The following is a 1,735-nucleotide window of genomic DNA, read 5'->3' as shown; positions in this document are numbered from 1 at the left end:
GGTGAGGATAAAGTGGTGTAATTGGGAAGTCACTCAATTCTTTGGGGATTTGGAAATGGTGGTTTGGGGGACGTCTAGGTAGAGGGAAATGCGTGCTCACGCATATGCGTGCAAGTACTAACCAACACGAAAGGAAGTAAATGGAGATGGGTAGTTGTATAAGAAGGATAGAGTGAGATGAAGAGAGAGAGAGAGAGAGAGAGAGAGAGAGAGAGAGAGGAATAGAAAGAAGAGAGGAAGATGAGGGGAAGGGGGGTTGGCGGTGTAGAGGTGAGTTTCCAACCAACCAAATGGGATTTGAAGCACCATAAGCAACTCACGTTCTCAGGTTGTAACTCTCATTGTGATATACCCACCTCCCACCCTTCCCACCCCCTCCACACACGCACACAACAAACCACAAGGACATACATACATACACACACACTTACACACAAACACACACACACGCACGCACACACACACACACACACACACACACACACACGCAGGCACACAGACATATTCACACACACACACACACAAATAGACAAGAGCACAACAAGAAAACAAACAATCAACAAGACTCTGAGAGTCACTCACTGCCTCTGGAAGTCGTCCAGCTGCTCCTCCAGCTGCCCCACCCGGAGCTGAAGCCTCGCCTTTTCCTTATTGGTTTCATCGATCAACTTGCGCGCCTCCTCCAACTCGGTCTCATACATCTGCTTGACCGCGCTCGTTTCCTTGCCCCAGTGCGATCTCAGCTGCTCCAGCTCGGAAGCCAGCTTCTTATTCTGCGCCTCGAGGAACCGAACCTTCTCGATGTAGTTCGCGAACCGCTCGTTGAGGTCTTGCAGATCCTTCTTCTCCCTCTCGCGATTGCTCTTGAAGCTGTTCACCCCCGTAGCGGTGACGTTGGCGGTATGTGGGATGAACCCACTGCTCATCTCCACCGTACGAGTGGTGCGGATGGGTGACGTAGGCATGGACGTGCGCATTATGGAAGACGCTCGGGGGGTGATGCTCGACTTGTAGTAGATAGAGTCGTCGTCCAAACCGCCCAGCGCGGAGCCGGACGAACTTGATGACGTAATCACGGTGCGTTTTTCCGTGACAGAAGTATTGCCAGGTATGGTGGTGCTCGACCGGATAAAAGACTGCGACATGGTGGCAACTTTTGGTGGCTCGACTAACCTCACGATATTATTGATGCTCTCGCAGTGTGAAATCTTTTTTTACTTCCCAAAAGAAATTCTTATTTCGGGCTGTACGATCAGAGTTTTTTTCCTCCTGGAATGTTCTTTGTGATCTTCAAACTTTCCAAGCGATGTTCTTCAATTACTATTTCAGAATCGTTTTTTAAGTACTTTTTGTTCATTAAGTTCAACTAAATGCTTTCAGGTGTCGGAAGGCTGGTTTTCTTGAACAAATAACCACTCCTTGCCTAAAAGGAAAATGCTGAGAATAACACCGCGGTCTCAAACGCTCAGAAAAGTGGTTTTCTACTCCACTAGATCGCGGCAAAAAAAAAGATCCATATCACAAAAGCGTTACCCCCCCTCGACGTGCACAATCACAAAAGAGAAAAGAAAATAGAAGAACCAACCACAAGACCGGGAAAAGATTAGTCAGACTGCCGAAGTACAGTCGACACCTGAGGGTCAGCCAAGTCTGACCCCTCGCAGTGGAGTTGGGTTGTTTTTTTTGGGGGGGGGTGAGGGGTTGGGGGAGGGGTGGAACGGGTGGAAGAGATAGA

At 48.9% G+C, this 1,735-nt stretch overlaps 1 protein-coding gene across 4 annotated transcripts in view; it reads right to left on the bottom strand.

Moving 5' to 3' along the window:
• LOC101864226 (nestin) overlaps nucleotides 1-1,735 on the bottom strand; it is a 54,557-nt gene that overhangs the window by 40,084 nt on the left and 12,738 nt on the right. For all 4 annotated transcript variants that reach the window (XM_005099062.3, XM_013082950.2, XM_005099061.3 and 1 more), the window contains exon 2: nucleotides 583-1,423. In XM_005099062.3, coding sequence (XP_005099119.1) covers nucleotides 583-1,145 — 563 coding nt within the window. In that variant the 5' untranslated portion in view covers nucleotides 1,146-1,423. The remainder of the gene's footprint in view (nucleotides 1-582; nucleotides 1,424-1,735) is intronic.

Source organism: Aplysia californica, unplaced genomic scaffold, assembly GCF_000002075.1.
Source record: "Aplysia californica isolate F4 #8 unplaced genomic scaffold, AplCal3.0 scaffold00201, whole genome shotgun sequence".
Lineage (NCBI taxonomy): Eukaryota > Metazoa > Mollusca > Gastropoda > Aplysiida > Aplysiidae > Aplysia > Aplysia californica.
Note: the sequence above shows the minus strand (reverse complement) of the source record. Positions and strands in the feature narration are given on the sequence as shown.